The 16,351-nt window shown below is 32.5% G+C and overlaps 1 protein-coding gene across 3 annotated transcripts in view; it reads right to left on the reverse strand.

The window, feature by feature from the left end:
* Positions 1–16,351, reverse strand: part of EML4 (EMAP like 4) — a 133,140-nt gene that overhangs the window by 46,535 nt on the left and 70,254 nt on the right. For 2 of the 3 annotated variants that reach the window (XM_039887303.1, XM_039887301.1), the window contains exons 3-7: positions 13,138–13,267; positions 9,632–9,805; positions 7,665–7,790; positions 7,158–7,183; positions 6,925–6,957 (exon numbers count right to left, since the gene is read on the reverse strand). In XM_039887303.1, coding sequence (XP_039743237.1) covers positions 6,925–6,957; positions 7,158–7,183; positions 7,665–7,790; positions 9,632–9,805; positions 13,138–13,267 — 489 coding nt within the window. The remainder of the gene's footprint in view (positions 1–6,924; positions 6,958–7,157; positions 7,184–7,664; positions 7,791–9,631; positions 9,806–13,137; positions 13,268–16,351) is intronic. The other variant, XM_039887302.1, reaches the window with a different exon arrangement.

Consider the following 16,351-nt stretch of genomic DNA (forward strand, 5'->3'; position numbering starts at 1 on the left):
TACACAGTAGAGAAAACACAAACTTGGTGATAAAGACAGATTTCTTTTTGAATCACAGCTTTACCATTCCATTTCCTAGCTTATGCTCAAAGCAAACAAATATCCTTAATTGAATCTGGTCAATGATAGCTTAATTATAAAAGAAGAAATTCTGTGGGATACTATTAATAAAAATACCATAAATGCCATCATTCATCTTTCTAGACACATAAATGTTGGAACTGAAAGATATCCTAGAGCTAGCTCATCTAGTCCAACACTCCACTTTTACAGAGGGGGAAACCAAGGTTTAGAGGGGTCAATTTAGTTTTTAAACTGTACTCCGAAATTTTGTCTATTATTTACAACCTGGGAAACATTTTCGTCTAAAATTATGCTCTGTATCTGTCCAAAGTGATACCACTGGTTATTGAATACTTAGAATGTGGCTAATTTGAATTGAGATATGCTGTAAGTGTAAAATACACACCAGATTTTGAAGACAGTATGAAGAAGGTAAAATAGCTCATTAATGATTTTTTAATATTAATCACACATTGAATTAATATTCTGGGTTAAATATATTAAACTTAACGTTACCTGTGTCTTTTTACTTTTTAAAATGTGGCTACTAGGACATAAATCACTTATGTGTTATACATTATATTTCTATTAGACAATACTGTTCAGACAATGGTGAGATCCTCAGCCTAGTCCATAGAAATCCAATTACCTGAAAATACAACTTACTTATAATCCAAATAATACTAGCTTGAACTCTGGACCCAACAGTAGGAAATCAGAGAGCACAACAGAAGAGAAGATGATCTTTCTGCTCTACTATCTTTGAGCGAATGCTAGGCAAAAATTTGAAATTCTTAATGTTACTTTCCTTTCTACGTCCTTTTGACATAACCTCCTAGCATTTCTCCTTCAGTATCCTCAGGTTTTGTTGACCTTCTACTTCACCATCTCCCCTAGACTCTCCTGTTCCCCAAAATAATTTTCATATTTCCTAATTGCAAAATGATCTTCATATTTCCTAATCCAAACTTTGTGGAATAGTTATCTCAGGTGTTCTAAAAAAAGCAGTATTGCTGAAATTATTCATACTGATGTAAATAACTGATTAAAAATCTTTTGCAGACTAACACTTCAGGCAGAGTGGAGAAGGAAGTTAGTATGGGGCAACTCTGCTCCAGGATTAATACTTCCATTTTGTTCACAGCTTGCTCTATTTCTAGACTTCGGGGGGAGCAGGGGGGAAAGCCTTCCAAATGCAATGGCAGAGCTTCAGGGGTTTGGACTATTACTGTACTTACTGGCATAATGGGTATTACTGTAGAAAGCCTTCTGAACTTTGGGAATGCCTGCAATTTACAGCATTTTTCTCCCCCCAATTTTTACTTTCAAATCCATTTTTGTTTGTTTGTTTGTTTTAGTTTTACAATCTTTAGAACTAAAGAGCCCACCAAAACTGGAATTTGAATTTTATATTTAACTAAAATGTAGCATGTGGGGTGTGATACTATCTGATTTCAGCAAACAGAAAATTAAAGAATCTTTATTTAGTTTGAGCTTTTTCTCTGCTATTACCAGTTCTAGTTCCCCAAACTACAGTTATATGATAGGTAAACAAGATCCTAGAAATACTGACTATAATTTTACAGTAGAAAGTGACAAAGACCATTTTAGGTAGGCTAAAATCCGTTCTAAAAGAATGTTTTTTCCAAACAAAAGATTTCAAGTCCCAGTTAATGATCCAGCTCTATTTTAGTAATAATTTACTATTTTAAAATTCCAATGAAACAATGTAACCTATAAAAATCTTTGGACTTTGAACAAGGAATTTGATTTGTACTATCATAGTCAAAATTTCATCCCTTTTCAAAGGGCTAGCTGTTAAAATAGATGATAAAAAAAAAATGTAGATCCCCAAATTTTAAAAATGAGAAGTAGTGAATTCAGGAGAATATAAACTAATCTTATTTTATAGATTTAAAAATTCCTAGTTGTGAGACTTGCCAAATATTATGTAGTTAGTTTTATTAGCTAGGACAAAAACCTGGGTCTGAAAATTCTGACCAAGTATGAAAACACTGCATTAATTTTCTTGGTTCTATAGACAGAGTTCAACTGGCTGGTAAATTTTATTGAATTCTTAACTACATGGAGGTGGGGGTGGCGTGAGAATGCACAATGAAGATGTAAAAGATGTGAACCTAGCCCCTTAGGAGCTTACAATGGAGACATAACCAAGTCTTACACATCAGCTAATCAATTCTTATACTAATTACTATAATGAACCAACCTACAGTTAACTACTTTCTTGAATCCAAACCTCAGTTAATCAGATTTCTCTTTGCTGTTTTGTTTACAGCTGTGATTGTCATAAAATTACTTGAAAATATCAGATATGGGAGTTTGCTTAAACATTTTAGATTATTTTTACTGCCTAAAAAAGTCTTTCTTTGGGAAAAGATAGAAATCTATTTCAACAATATAAGACACACAAAACTTTTAAGAGACTTGCTATAATTGGTATAGTCACTATAAAAAAGTTTAGAGGTTCTTCAAAAAATTAAAAATAGAACTACTTTATGACTCAGCCATTCCTCTTCTGGGTATTTGTTCAAAGAAAACCAACACACTAATTCGAAAAGGTGTATGCACCCTTATGTTTGCTACAGCGCTATTTACAATTGCCAAGATGCGGGAGCAACCTAAGTGCCCATCAACAGACAACTGTATAAAGGAGATGTCGTACATATATACAATGGAATATTACTCGGTCATAAGAAAAATGAAATCTTACCATTTGCAATGATATGGATGGACCTAGAGAGTATTCTGCTAAGTGAAATAAGTCAAAGACAAATACCACGATTTCACTTGTATGTGGAATCTAAAGAACAAAATAAATAAAACAGAAACAGACTCATTTCACCCCTAACTAGGTCTAATAATTATCCTCTTTCCACTATACCACTTTGCTTTCCTTTCCTAAGCCTAATGAAGCTTCTATTGCTTAGAATGAATCCGTATTTTATAAATGTAATAGCTAACAAAAACAAAATTGAAGGCGCACTATGATAAATGACCTCTTCGCTGTTGCTTAACACAGCAAGAAAGTGCTTGCTTGTCTCAGGGTTTACGGACTTTGTTTTCTCTGCTTGTGAAATTCTTTTCTCCAGATAGCCACATATTTCACTCACTTCCTTTAGGTAGCACAAATATCACTTTGTCAGAATTGTCTTCCCTAAACACTCTCTATACAATAGCAATTCTCTACTCTCCTTATTCTTTGCCAATATGCATCACTTCTTGACATATTATGTATTTATTAAATGTTTTTTACATGGAGAATATAAGTTCCACTGAATTCAGACATTGCAACTGCTGAATTTGGGTGCCTAGGACATGTCTTGACAAAATAAGCACTCAATAAATATTTGTTAAATGAATGAATGTTTAAAGTGTGTATCTGATAAAGAACAATAAAGAAACATATTAGAACCATGATAGCTTTTAAAATGACAAGATTATTTATTTTTCTCCAATTCTGTAAATGATTTTATATTTTTTGGTTATTTGAACAACTGTTTGGTTACAATAAATTACCAAAGGATTTTGGACAGTATGTATTTCAATGTGACTTTTAAGTATTTTTCATTTGAAGCCATTTTTAGATGGGTAGCTAGGTAGCTAATAAGAAATAGTCATTTACTTCTCAGATTCTAAGATATTATGACAGATATTCTTCCATCTAAATAGACCTGTAGTAAGCAGAAGAGTATGATTTGGTTGATTGATGAGTTCCCTTTTCCTCAATTAAGCAGGCTTCTCTCCAGTAGGGATTTGAGTCATTCAGATTCTCAACAATGATCAATTAAATTACGTGCCAGTTCTAAACAGCACAGGTTTAAGATACTACAAGGGAAAAATAATTTAAGATTATTCAAATCTTTTTGGAAAAAAAAAAACCCAAACAAACCAAACAAACCAGTAACATGTAGTAATTTGAGGGCATTCAGGTTCTGCCCTAGAAATGAGGACATGTGACACTTATTTTCCATATTTAAAAACTGTCATATGTTTGATAACTTAACAGTTAAGGAAGAGCTTATTCGCTGTACTCATTTTGCTTATTAAAAATTTGTCAGACTGTTATTTATTTTGCCCAATAGATAATTTTATAAAAGGTGCTTATAGTCCCCCAAGTTAGTTCAAAAAACTTTCTAATCAATAACTTACCAAATAAATAGTATTGTACTAGAACCTAACTGCTACATCTAACAACAAATAGTCCTACAGGAAAAATTCAGTTTAACTTGATGTGTTAAGTCTTTATTTCTCCCATGATGACAGCAGATCCACTAGAACTAGGGAAAAAAGTAATGAAAAGGGTTTAGACTTCTGGGATTTGAATGTAGATAAAGATCTAAGTAGTAAGAGCCTCTTTTTAGTGATATAACCTGTCCTTCCACCCACACCCAGCCTTAGAAATTGCCTTGTGTACATTCCATTATACCTCCCATTGCTTTTACCCATGCTTTCCTTTCTTCTGCCTAAGTGTTGATAAGAACATTCAGTTTTACAGCTCTTCTCCTACTCTATTGTGGCTGAAGGTCACAGGCCCTTGAGGTAAAGTTTTTCCTCCTACCACTCACCTAAATGTACCAAATGTAAACTGGCTTCTTCCCAAATCAAAGCAGATGGCTGGGAGTAAGTCACACTTGTCATTGTTAAAAAAGAGCTAAAAAAATCAGTAAGTCATATTTTTAAAAGACTCTCCAAAAGTGACACATACATATTTTAGATTAATAAAGTATATAAAAAATGTGTTGTGAAATGAATACCAAACTTTAAAAATATATCTACAATGTCAAATGAAGATCATCTATTTAATAATCATCTTTCATCTTCCTCTACACACTTGAGTGTAAGGTTTTACAGCCAGACTCATATATCAAATTTATTTGTGCCAGAATTATGTTTAAACATTTCATTATCTTTATTTTTTACAGTAATCTTTTGAGGATTTATTATTGTCTCAATTATAAATGAGAAAAATAAAAGACTTAAGAAAGTAGAGTAACCTCAAGGTCACATAACTAAGTAATGGTGAATCCAGTCTCTGGATTCCAAAATACATGTGTTTTAACATCTGCACTATGTTGCTTGCTACACATCTCTACAAGTAGATTAAGTCTTATAGACAACTCAAGTATAACTGTCCAAAACCAAACTCTTATTCTTTTCTATACATCTACTCCTCCTCAAATGTTCTTTATTTCAGTAGATGCCTCTTACCTATTTGCTCAAGCTATCCTTCATAGATTCCCTGTGTTCCTTATTTCTTTACCTCACTTATCTCCTAAACTATCCTTACCTACCTAACAGGCTGAAGCACAAAGGTTCTCCCTGAAGGTATACTCTAGCAATAAGAGCCTGCTGCAGATAGAATATAGCTGATTAAAATGGCAAAAGAACAGACTCAAAATCCAAAAATAAGGCTAAATGCAAGCAATATTCGACATTAAATTCCAACATCTGGGACAATCTTTTTGAGTTAAAATTCTCAAAATAAGTTAAGTAGAATTTAACTTATTTTTCTATAACCTTTTTCAGCTTTTCTTTCTTCCTTCTTCCAAGACACAGGCTAAAGTCCTGCTTCGTGATGCGTCCGTAACAAGAGCCACTCCTTTTAAAAACATGTGTTTACCTACATACCTGAATATTTTTGAAAACTGTCACCAACACAAACCACTCACTTATATACTAATCTTAAGTTCCTTTTTCCTTCCAAAAACTATACCACAATATGAGAAAGAGGCAGGCAGCTCTTTCTCATTTACCCAATATTCTCAGATTAGAAAATGCTCACATTGTCATTTTGCCTAGGTCACAAGACTATTATCTAGAAAAGCCAGGACCAAACACTAAACACAGAGATTCTCCATTCACTGCTCTTTCCATACATATCACTACATCTGTTTTTTTAAAAAAATTTTGATATACCGTAGTAAGGGTTGTTTTTGTAAATAAAATCTCATTTTTTCCTTAAAGTATTTCAACCATTATTTGACGTATATTTAATTATAAAAGAGGGAAAAAAAATAAGATCGACTAAAGGAGAAAAATGCCAGCTAAAATCAACTTCATTAAAAATTTCTATGTAAAAATAAATAATTCAAAGACGATTATAAATATTTTTCTTATTAGAACCAAAGGAAGAAGGAAAAATCCATAGGTATCAATTTAAATCTCCAACAAAAATTTTAATCACATTGTTAATATATAATAGCCCAGAAAATAATTATGACAAATAGAAATGAACTGTAAAAAGCATGCACAGAAAGAACATGCTTTCATTTAGACAGCATGCTTTAAATTTGCAAGCAATCCGAGGAGAATGTAAAACTAATGTATAAAACTTACCTACTTTGCAATTAAATTAAACACACATTTATAGAAAGTCTGCTCTCCTTCTTTTGGTCAGAACAAGCCAACAACAGCAAGTAGCCAAAAATTACAATTAATATAAAAAAAAATTTAAGAGAAAATGGATTTGCTAGACTCATTATATTTTCAGTCTAAGCTTCAAGAAATGAGTGATTATTTGCAATGAAGTTGGCAAGACAGGAAACTGAGTTAAAATTTATCCATCTTTTAAATGGCTTTTCTAAGTACAACTTTTATTGTTTTTAAAAATGGAGAAATTCCCTTTAGTGTTTTATATCTTTTTGTAATAATGTATTTATTTCTACTGTTAACTCTGAATCTTCAAAACTCACAGAAATAAGATAAATTTTTAGAAAAGTAGTTGGATTCACTAGTTCAAATTACCATATTTCCTTTAGTAGTATCAATAATGAAAAGCCAGATAAGAGATCCAGTAAGAAATTAACTTAGAAGGCAACCAACTGTGTAGCTTATTCTTACCTTGGCTGTTTTTTTCACGGGTTGACATTTTTGCTGGTTGAGACAAAAATGACATATCTTACAATAAAAACTGGGCATTTTCTTAAATGAATATAATAATGTACTTCTCTTTCATTACTATGAGCTAATAAAGTATACTGAATAAAAAGTCAATATTCTTATCAATCAGCAAAAATTTAACTGAAGTAGAAAAGCAACATAAATATTTTTTTAAAAAAGCATTTTTCATTTACCTTGATTGATGATGACATCTTTATGCCTACAAAAGGAATTCAAAGACATTTATTTTATAATTTTATTTGGGTGACCATTAGAACCACCTAAAGTTGTAAAAGCTTCAATGCCTAGGCCATAACACAGATAAAGCTCTAGAAGTGATTTTAAAAGCTTTAGCATTTTAAAGTTTCTCACTAGTCTCAACTACTAATATATACTATTTTATAAAACAATGCATATTCCATAAAATTACATAAGTAGTGAAAGCACAGAAAGAACTTATGAAAGGAAAAATACTCAAATCTTATGGGATCAACGAGCTTTATTATGTAAGTCGAGGAGCATTAACTCCTGGAAGACACCATCCTTCTTAGAACTCTTAAAAGAAAAAAAAACACTGAGAAGATAAATTATAATATGGGTTTTTTAAAAAGAATGATTCAAACCAGACATTTAATTGTACATGCAAACATGGCAGTCACATAATTAATTTTTAGTTTTAACTGAGAAAGTCTAATACTTACTTGTCTGTATTTTTTATAACTCTTGATATTAATTTTGATGTTGAAACTGCTTTCAATAATTTATTACGACTATCATCTGAATTTTCCCATGAATTATGAGACTTTTCAGCCGTTGGTCGTTTTATGCTGCAAGAAACATATCAATTTCTTAGAGAAAAATTCTACGAGTGACGGTGACATATAACTGACAGTTTAAAGAGAACATAAAAGCAGCAATTAACATTTCCTTAAAGCTAATCCAGAAAAGAAGGAAAGATTAGTTGAAAGGTTCTTCCTGGATGAGTGAAGGAGTTAAGCAAGGCAATTACTGTTTTATAATTTTCACTATATTCACAAGATTCATTAGAACAAATATTATTTGATTAAAAAAATTTATGCTTTAGTTGTTAATAGAAAAAAACCCATTTGCTTAAATCTCTAAGCAACACTATTTCTCATAATTTGTGACACTGTGTGAATCTGTGAAAAAAAAAAACCTGTGCTTTTTTGTGTCATTAAAAGGCTATTATTTTCATTTTTTATGTCCTCATTATATATAGTACAAATGATAATTTCTAACTAAATTGTGGGACTAAAACTCTTGTTTTTACCTTTTAGAGACAATTTTACCCATGACCAGACTAATTCCACATATTTACGACTGAAATTTTTTGATTTATAAATGAGTTTTTGGCTGCATTGCTAATTATCCTACAACTCATCCAGTCTTCAAGACTTCTTGCAATAGTATATCCAAAGAGCAATTTAGAATGACAAGCACATTTCCAAGAGACCTTAAGAAGCTGAAAAAAAGATCTCGGACAAAGAAGATATCAAGTCAAATCAGAACCTTAAAGAGATTGATTATACCAAAAAAAAAAAAGCCACCTTTAACCATACACACTTCAAAGTTGCATAACGTTAATGAGCTACATCCAAGAAAAACTCCACATGAGAACAGGCAGGAGAATTACAAACCATTTAGATAGCATAAGAATCTGCGTGAAAAACACAGACAAAGCATTTTAAATGTTAAACATGCATCAATGAAATGAAGGGTTGTTTTGTTTTCCCAAATTTCCATTAGAGATTTGAGACAAAATAGTAAACTGGTCAAATAAAAATATATTATAAATCTTTTAGGAATGGTTGTCATTTATTTTACTAAAATCCTAGCCAGTTCTGGGAATGGTTTAATATTTTCCTAAGATTTCAAAGTGGAAGTATGGTGATAAAACATATCTATACCTAATCATCCAGCTGTAATCAGGCTAATTTTATTAAGCTGGTCTAATATTTGATTAAAAGGCAGCTGTAGCACTGAACTCTCAGCATGCAGGTTTAGATCCCCAATTTAGGCTCACACACATTGTTAGAATGTCTCCCTTCTCCCCCTCTCACAACTTTAAAATATTAATTATTACAGACACAGAGAGAAGCCCTCAAGCAAGCCTTTAGCATAGAAAAGACCAGGTGAAATGGATTCATTTCTCTACTCAAGCAAGAACTTATCCTCCCAAAACCCAAAATTGAAACTGAGACGCAGTCACAATGAAGAGCCATTTGTTGAGAGGGACCCTTGCAAGTTGAAGGTTGTAATGATGCCAAAATACGGAGAGGATAATTACATATGGCAATTTTCTACCCACGGCTATAAATTCGTGCATAGTTATATAGAAATTTTTAAAATTCTATAATTTATCATAAAAATATTGTTTTGGTTTTAGAGTAGGTTATTTCTGCCTTCCTTTCATCAAACTGTTTATGATTTAATTTTTTTCCCCCAGTTTTAACTGAGGAATTTTGACTTTAGATCTTCACCTCCCAATATGCTAAAAAAAAAAAAAATAGATTATAGCAACAAAACGGGAGGAGGGGAAAAAGCCACCAGGCTTTCTCTTAGACTCCATGGACAGCCAACTTTTTCTCACAGAATTTAGGTATCATTACAACTGTTCCCTAGCTCTGTACTTGGGATCAGTTAAAACCTTTTGGTGGGAGTAGAATTCTTGCTTTCTTGAGTTTGTCTGTGTATTTGGAGAGGCTGTGAAGAGGGCTGGGGAGAAGGTGATGCTCGAATTTGTGGACTTTGATCATTAGAATGAGATTCCTCTTTTTTTTCTCTCTGTCCTTGTGGTTTTTCTTTCTTTTTTTCTGTACCACTGTAAAATAAAGTATAACATGGAACAACATATATTTCAACAAATAAAAAAGATAATATCAAATGATGGAAAAAGTAATTATTATATAATTCAGAAATCCTAAATCATACGGCTAATATAACTTGTATTGCTCTCGTTCAATAATAAAGACATTTCTCTGAAAATTCTGGAAGCTGTTAAAATCTTCAGTGAAGAATTTATAAGAATCCTAAGGTAAATGTATCTATGAAGATTGCCCCTAAGGACCAAAAAGACCTCTAAGGCAGGGGTCCCCAACCCCGGAACCACGGACCCAACCAGTACTGGTCTGAAGTCTGTTAGGAACAGGCCTCACGACAGGGGGTGAGCGCCTTGTGTGTGTGTGGGGGGTGGTGGGGCAAGCAAAGCTACATTAGTATTTGCAGCCGCTCCCCAGCACTATTACCGCCTCAGCTCCACCTCAGATCATCAGGCATTAAATTCTCATAGGAGCACTGCTCTCTGGTGCCAAAAAGGTCGGGGACCACTACTCTAAGGCATTTGCCATCTTGGTAGATTTGGGGGGACAACAGATCTCTTACTAACTTCAACCTACCCAAATCAGAGCATTAGTGAAACTTTCCATTACATCTGTTAAATATACTGACACCCAAAGCACACTGAATGCTCATGTTTAGTAGGTTATTCTCTACCTTCTGTTTCTTCTATATATTTCTGCTCCCACTAGTTGAGTATTAAACTTACCAAGAGTCAACTGTGTTTTCTTCCCTGAATCTGTTTCCACCAGTTGTACTTGTTATTTTAAGTTAATACAAAGAAAATTGACAAAACATACATAGAACAGAGAATTATAATTTCTATGACAACTCAGTTGAATGCTCTGGAAAGACTCCATAAAAATGAGTTACTAAAAGAAAATACTGTTAAATTTTGTGTACATGAGACAATTATAAAAGGTTGGGGGGAAAAAATCAAAGAGAAAGATATGGGTATTAATTCATATTGTTGTGCAAGCATTTTAAATTTCTTACTCTCTTAAAAAATGAAACTAAAAATTATTAAAAAATGATTTTATGGGTGTATTTTATGCAAGATAGTCTAGGAATAGCAAGGAATCTAATCAGAGATGCATACTTAGAAGGTGATGGGAGGCTCATTCAAATTGACAAATGAATATATGTGAATATTTTATGTTAAAACAAAATATTTAAAATATTTATGTATAAATTCTTGGGATTCCGCACTTTGACTCTTGATTAATGAAGCATGTACCATTCTCAAACACTGGATAAGAATTTCACTGGATAAGAATCTTTATGTTGCACAAACACTTTTGACAATACTACAAAGCAGATGGAATCAAGACTTGAATTCCAGAGTTGAAAAGGCAGAAAACTACTGCCTACACTTCTTAATCAAAGGACATTTTGTAATCTGATTATAAGGTGCATAATCTACAAGGAAGTATGTTTAAGAACATTTTAAACAAATATACATAGTATATATACAATTTATATAATAGCTTAAAATGTTAAATTATAATTTTGACAGTGATGTTTCTTAATTTGATTCAGTTCTGATACCTTCAGACTGGCCCTTGACTGTCTACTTCATGTTCAATTTTTTAAAGTCTGTACCAAGAAGTACAGTTCTTCCTCAAAAATATCAGGTTAACTTTGAAATTTATAACAGTTAAATTACTTCCTGCTGTTCTTAAACTATCCTGAATGCATAGGTCACTAGTCTTATGTGGGCTCAGAATAACCTAAAAGAATGTTTCCTCCTAGGTTAAAAGCATAATACTACAAGCTCCTGCATCATAAAATAACAAAATCAGTTGGTTTCAGACTGTGGGTGGAGTCATTATCATGCATAATATCGATCACAGCACAGAACTACAGCTATGTAAGAAAATGGTCTGAATCCAAACTGTTACTGGAAGTTGATTAAGAACTGTATTAAAAATTTCCACCATGTATTTGTTTTCTTATAATTTGTCCTTTCTTTTTTTTTTTTTTCACTGAAAGTAGAGCAGGTAATAAATTTTGGCATGCTTTAGAGGAGAAAGTCTAGATCCTGTAATGAAAATGACTTCAAGGACTGAATTCTAGTAGGGGCTTTTCTTCACCATTTCTGTGGCTAAATGTTTGGTTAACATCTATAAATCCTCATTGATAAATAATTCAGTCACTGGCATTAGTTTATTGAGGCAATCATTTTTCATCAGTACATTTTAAATATTATTCTATTACTTAAGGTCCTCAATCATTCTTTGAAAACAGTTATAAGATTAGCAGTTGATCTCTTGTGGTCTCTCCAACTCCACAATGGAATAATTTGCTAGGAATTACACTAAAACAATTTTGCTTAAACAGAAGATTAAATTAATTAATTGATAAAAAGAACATATAGAATGTAAATCTATAATCCACAGAAATTTTTATATTACTGTATTTTCACTGCCTTCCTGTCCTCCATCCCAATACACATACACACAGCACAGTACTATATTTTGAATTAAGTCTTAATTTTACAGTCACGGTTAAAGAATAAAAGTCATAATAGTGTTTAACCTCCCATTAATGTAGATGTATATCAAAGATTGTATTTCTTCTTTAAAAATGCTGTATCAGAGAATCACAAATACAATGATTATTTCACTTTTATGTAGAATTAAAAAAAAATAAAAATAAAAACAAGACTCATAGATACAGAGAACAATCTGATGGTTCCTAGAAGGGAAGAGGGTGGGAAGTTGGGTGAAAAAGGTGAAGGGGACTAAAAGGTATAACTTCCAGTTACAAAATAAATCACAGGGATATAAAGTACAGCATAGGGAATACAGTCAATAATGTCATAATAACTTTGTACAGTCACAGATGGTTACAAGACTTAATGTGGTGTTCATGTCCTAAGGTATATAAATATCAAATCACTATATTGTACATCTGAAACTAATATAGTATTATATGTCAACTACACTACTTTAATAAATAAGTAAGCAAACAAGCATGCTATATCAAATATACCACTTGCTATGGAAAATTCACTTATGTAATTTCATTAAATATAGTCATGCTTATCTCATCAACAAATGCTTGTTAAAAAGAAACAAAACCAGGAAATGAAACTGCTTTCTTTAGTTAATAACCAAAAGCTGCCTCACACAACTCAATAGGTACAATGAATGTAAACTGTGTGAGGATAGGCTGAATGTGTCTATATTTAAAGTTAAAGAATTCAAAGGACATGCTCACTTGAATTCCATAAACTCTATTTCATATTCATTTCAAAAGGAGACTGAGTTATCACATTCAGACAATTTTATAATGTTGCCCCGCGCCCATGGATACCTTTTAGCAGCAGATGAAAGAGTTTCTTTTCTTGCAATTGAGACAGATGTGGTATGACTTGGTTTTCTGTTCGCACCACTTCCATTGGTTATACAGGACATGGAAATAGCTTCTCGAATGCCTGGTTGGCCTAAAAATGGTTAAGAAAAAAATTTTACATCGAACTTCAAAATATTTCCCAAATACTGGAGTTTAAAAAATTAAGCCCATCAGTTTTTGGAACTAGTAAGCAAATTGCTCTCCCTGGCATACAGCATACAATATTATTGTCTCAAAATTGAATCTCATGAAAACAGACTTATAGAGAAACTAAGTAGCTTAATAGTAGCCAGACTCATTCTTTACCTAAATGATTCGCTTTCCACACAAAGCAGCTTTAAAGCACGAATCAAAGTCGTACTTCAAATTAAACCACAAATCCCCATGTCATTGATTTTTAGAAATAGCTCGAGTTCTGTTGAAATTTAATTTGTAATCCAGAAACCATAAATGTTAAATCTTAGCATGATATTTTATATTAGTAAACCGTAAGTATACAAAGTAACCTCTGTTTTCTTAATTTATACATTAGAAGGACTGCAATAAATATGTGATGGGTATGTTGGAGTGGTCAGGAAGATTCAAAGTCACAAGATAAAACAGCCACATCTATTCAAGGGGCAAGTTTATTTAAAGATTTAGCAATAGATAAGTTCTGAATTTTTGGATTCAGTTTTCTCATACGCACACAAGAAAATCTAACTTTTAAATTTGGCCGATCTCATGTTTGTTTGCTTATCTTTATAAAAGCACCAAGTAACGCTTTTATGTACAGAGCCTAAAATATCTGGCATCCTAGAGTGTTTCATACATGATGGTATAACATGGCATTTTTAACATGAATAAGTAAAACTGGGGGCCACCTGTATCATAATTATCTTAAACGCTCTTCAATACAGAGATTCCTAGAACCTACCTGAGACCGAATGACTCAGGAGAAAGGATGGGGGAAATCTACTGTACTTTTTTTTTTAACTTCCTAGGAAAATTTTCACATATTACAAAGCACAATACTCCCCTCACCCCCGATTATGCTAATATCACTGGTCATCAGATGTAGTGCTAGTCTACCAAACAGGTGACTTCCTGTTGTATTACAGCTTAAAAAAAATTGCGTTAAAATACTCATAATGTAAAAAACTTACCAGTTTAACCACTTAAAAAGGAACAATTCAGTGGCATTCAATATGTTCGCAATGTTGTGCGACCATCACCATTATTCAGTTCCAGAACACTTTCAGCACCCTAAACAGAAACCTTGTACTAATTATTCAGTCACTACTCTCCACTCCTTCCTTCCTCTCCACAGCCCTTGTCAACCATTAATCTGCACTGATCTCTATACATTTGCCTATTCCAAATATTTTATATACAAGGAATCATACAAAATATTCTTTGTGTTTGGCTTCTTTCACTTAGCCCAATGTTTTCAAAGTTAATCTATGTGGCAGCATGTATGGGTATTTTATTCTTTTTATGGCTGAATAATATGAATATATTACATTTTGTTTATTTATTCTTCCGTTGATGGACAATTGGTTGTTTCCACCTTTCGGCTATTTGCGCATAAGCTTTCATTTGAACATCTCTGTCAATTCTGTTGGGTATATAACTAGGAGAACTGCTGGGTCACATGGTTATTTTATGCTTAACTTATTGAGGAACCAATAAACAGCAGCTGCACTATTTTACAATCCCGCCAGCAACGTATGATGGGTCGTTTCACCACATCCTTGTCAACACTTGTTATTTTTGTTATTAAACAAACATACAAACAAACAAAAACTTATAGCCACCTTAGTGAGCCTTAAGTGCTACCTCACTGTGATGTTTGATTTGCATTTCCTTAATGAGACTCTTTTACTGGATTTGTTAGCCATTTATTATCCTCTTTGGAGAAATATCTATTCAAGTCCTTTGCCCATTTTTCAATAGGACTATAGGATGGAAATTGTTAAGTCTTCCTTCCTTCTTTCTTAGTCATTCTAGCTAAAGGTTTGTCAAAGTTTGATCTAGTAAAAACTTTGGGTTTCATTAATTCTTAATTCATCTCTTCATTTATCTCTAATCTTTGTTTTCTTCCTTCTGCTAGCTTTGTGTTTAGTTTTTTTTTCTTTTTCTATTTCATTAAGGTTAAAGTTAGATTATTAATTTGAAATATTTGTTCTTTTTTAACACAGGCACTTATTGCTTTTGCTGTACCAACAGCTGGTTTTTGAAATTAAAAAAAAAACACAAAAAAACAAAAAACTTTTGTTATACACAAAAACCATTAGCCACTACATAAAAAACATATAGTATTCAATTTACTTCCCATGCTCTCTTCCAGTGTCCCAAACCTCATCTCAAAAGAGATCAATCACACCCATTAGGACAGCTATTATCTAAAAAACAAACAAACAAACAAACAAACAAACAAAAAACCAAAAAAAATAACCCCACAACTCCTCCCCTAATAACACATGTTGGCAAGGATATGGAGAAACTGGAATCCTTGTGTATTTCTGGTAGGAATGTAAAATATTGCAGGTGCTGTGGAAAACAGTATTAGCTGTTCCTCAAAAACTAAACATGAAATTATCATGTGATCTAACAATTCCACTTTTAGGTATATTATATATACCGAAAAGAAATGAAAGCAGGGAGTGGAGGTTATTTGTACACTTGTGTTCATAGCAGCATTATTCACAATAGCCAAAAGATGAAAACCACTCAAAGTCCATTGACAGATGAATGGATAACCAAATGTGGTATGTACATATGACGGAATATAATCAGCTTAAAAAACTGAATAAAGTTGTGAAACATACTATAACATAGATAGACCTTAAAGACATTATTCTAAGTGAAATAAGTCAGACACAAAAGGACAAATATGGTATGATTTCAATTATACCAAGTACCTAGAATAGTCAAATTCATAGAAATGGAAAAAAAATGGTGGTTGCTAGGGGCTAGGGAGGGGAAAGAGCAAATGTGGAATTATTGTTTAATGGGTACAGAGTTTCAGTTTGGGAAGATTAAGGAGTTCTGAAGATGGATGGTGGTTGTACAATATGAATGTATTTAATGCCACTGAACCATACATGTAAAAATAGTTAAAGTGGTAAATTTTGTGTTATGTATATTTTACCACAATAGAAGTTTTAAAAAATCAACACATCACCAATGTTTC

Source organism: Pteropus medius, unplaced genomic scaffold (assembly GCF_902729225.1).
Source record: "Pteropus medius unplaced genomic scaffold, Ma_sr-lr_union100, whole genome shotgun sequence".
Classification (NCBI taxonomy): domain Eukaryota; kingdom Metazoa; phylum Chordata; class Mammalia; order Chiroptera; family Pteropodidae; genus Pteropus; species Pteropus medius.